At 41.7% G+C, this 2,150-nt stretch overlaps 1 protein-coding gene across 1 annotated transcript in view; it reads right to left on the bottom strand.

The window, feature by feature from the left end:
* Window positions 1-2,150, bottom strand: part of zgc:92360 (uncharacterized protein LOC436988 homolog) — an 18,452-nt gene that overhangs the window by 6,227 nt on the left and 10,075 nt on the right. Inside the window, exon 4 of the mRNA XM_056459223.1 lies at window positions 12-102. Within this exon, the coding sequence (XP_056315198.1) occupies window positions 12-102 (91 nt within the window). The remainder of the gene's footprint in view (window positions 1-11; window positions 103-2,150) is intronic.

Here is a 2,150-nt window from a genome sequence, read left to right as displayed (position 1 = left end):
GTATTAAACACTCCCGTACCGTCCTCATAGATCAGCTTTTTTCCCACCTCCGTGAACTCCTGCCTCTCGTATTTGGCTCGAATCCACTGCTCCTTCAGGACCCTCAAAAACAAAAGCAGATTAGAGACAAAACCTCCAGATCAGTTGTTAAACACACATTTCATTTAGGAAGAAAGTAGTAGGCGTTCCGGGATCTCCGGTGTCCCCCACAGACCAAACACATGCGCTATAGGGGAATTGATTAACTAAATTGGCCGTTGTGTATGAGTGTGTGTGAGTGTGAATGAGTGTGTATGGGTGTTTCCCAGTACTGGGTTGCAGCTGGAAGGGCATTTGCTGTGTAAAACTTGTGCTGGAATAGTTGGTGGTTCATTCCACTGTTGTGACCTCTTATAATCAGAGACTAAAACCCAATCCCAATTCTATTTTTGTACCCCTTCCCCTTGGCCCTTACAACCTAGTGTTAAGGGGAAGGGCTTCAAAACTTACCCCTAAGAACTAGGACAGCACTACAGCACCTGCACACGTCATCAGATGTCATCGCGATCTCTTGCTTCATGTGAGATCAGACGATGGCGACTGCTGTAGTTATTCCAGTTGTGCTATTTTTTGATATTTATCTTCAGGAAATCACTGAAGGCATATATCATGTTATCATGATGATCTAATGTGGCGATATGATCACAACAGCACTGTGTATTTACACAGTGGCCATATTCATCATGTAAACACACCAAAACAACATTAACATTACAGCAGACACTGTACACAGCTCATTCCCAGCTACTAGACTTTTCTGACAGGGTATTCCAGTGTCATGGAGAGACAGAATGTTGTGGGACTGCTGTACAGGAGTTATGATTAGCGATTATAGATCGTGAAATTTAGCGGGTCTTTTGGGGTTTTTTTTTTAAAGGATGAGGGTAAAACATGAACGTGGTTATGAATATATTAAAGGGCACCTATGGTGAAAAATCTACTTTTCAAGCTGTTTGGACAGAAATGTGTGTAAGTATAATGTATAGACAGTGATATTGGGGTGATATAAACACACCCAGTCCTTTTTTTTTTAATTAACAACATAAAAACGGTGGACCAATTGGAGCGGTTTTCAGATCGACCGCAACTTGACGAAGGAGTGCGGTCCCCGCGCCCACCAATATTGATTGACAGCTGCGCGCATTAACATGTCCCGGTAGTCACGTGTATAATCATACCAACAAGAGAGGACGAGCGCAAAGCAGCCGGGAATAAAAAGGTCTGTTCAGCTCTCTGTGATCATCAATCATCATCAGACGTGATTAAGAGTGAGTTTTACAAGTTTAACATGTTTTAAAACAGAGCATGTGTGTAATGAAGTACAGCGATTCACTTCAGATTAACTTCATCAGCACAGCCGCGTGTCAGAACAATTATAAAGGAAGACGCTTCAATCCCGGTTTATTTTGTACATTAACATAACAGATATCCATACAGCAGTGGAGATTAACCTGTAGCCTGTCACATTTGCGTGCAAAAAGAGTGCAAAGCTAAAGCTAAACGCGCACGCTTTGTCTGTGTGTGTGTGTCTTTGTATCTGTGTGTGTGCGTGTCGTGTCCACGCTGTGTCTGTGTGTGTATTTGTGTGTGTGCGTGAATTTTGTAACGACATTCTGTGTGACTCATCGCTATACAACAAATCCTCATTGGAGGAGATTAAGGCACGCAGAAAGGCACGTAGAAATGGTGGGCGGGGAGGACTAGCCTTAAAGGAGCAGTACACCAAAACCACCACCCAGTGCACAAATGTATACCTTTAATAAAAGATATAATAAATAATCTGATGTATGTTTTGAGCTGAAACTCTACACACACTTTCTGGAGACGCAAAACACTCATATTAAATCTGAAAAAGGGGTAATCTAGGTGCCCTTTAAAACATGTATTTGTTTGTTGTAAAAATTCAAAATAATGACAAAAATACTAATGTGTGGATCTCCTTACTTCCGGGTTCAGCAATGCTGCCGCTGTGGCAGGTGTATTCTGGGAAATACCCCTTGTTTTCAGCTGTTGCTAGATCAGATACGTTTGCGGCCGGAAGTTAATGAGAATTATTTCTATTATTTATAAAATTTCCCATGTATTGTATTTTATTAACGTCTACCCCCACC

The sequence above is a fragment of the Danio aesculapii genome, chromosome 6, assembly GCF_903798145.1.
Source record: "Danio aesculapii chromosome 6, fDanAes4.1, whole genome shotgun sequence".
Taxonomy (NCBI): Eukaryota; Metazoa; Chordata; class Actinopteri; order Cypriniformes; family Danionidae; genus Danio; species Danio aesculapii.
The sequence above is the reverse complement of the archived record's forward strand: the minus strand, read 5'-3'. Positions and strand labels throughout refer to the sequence as shown.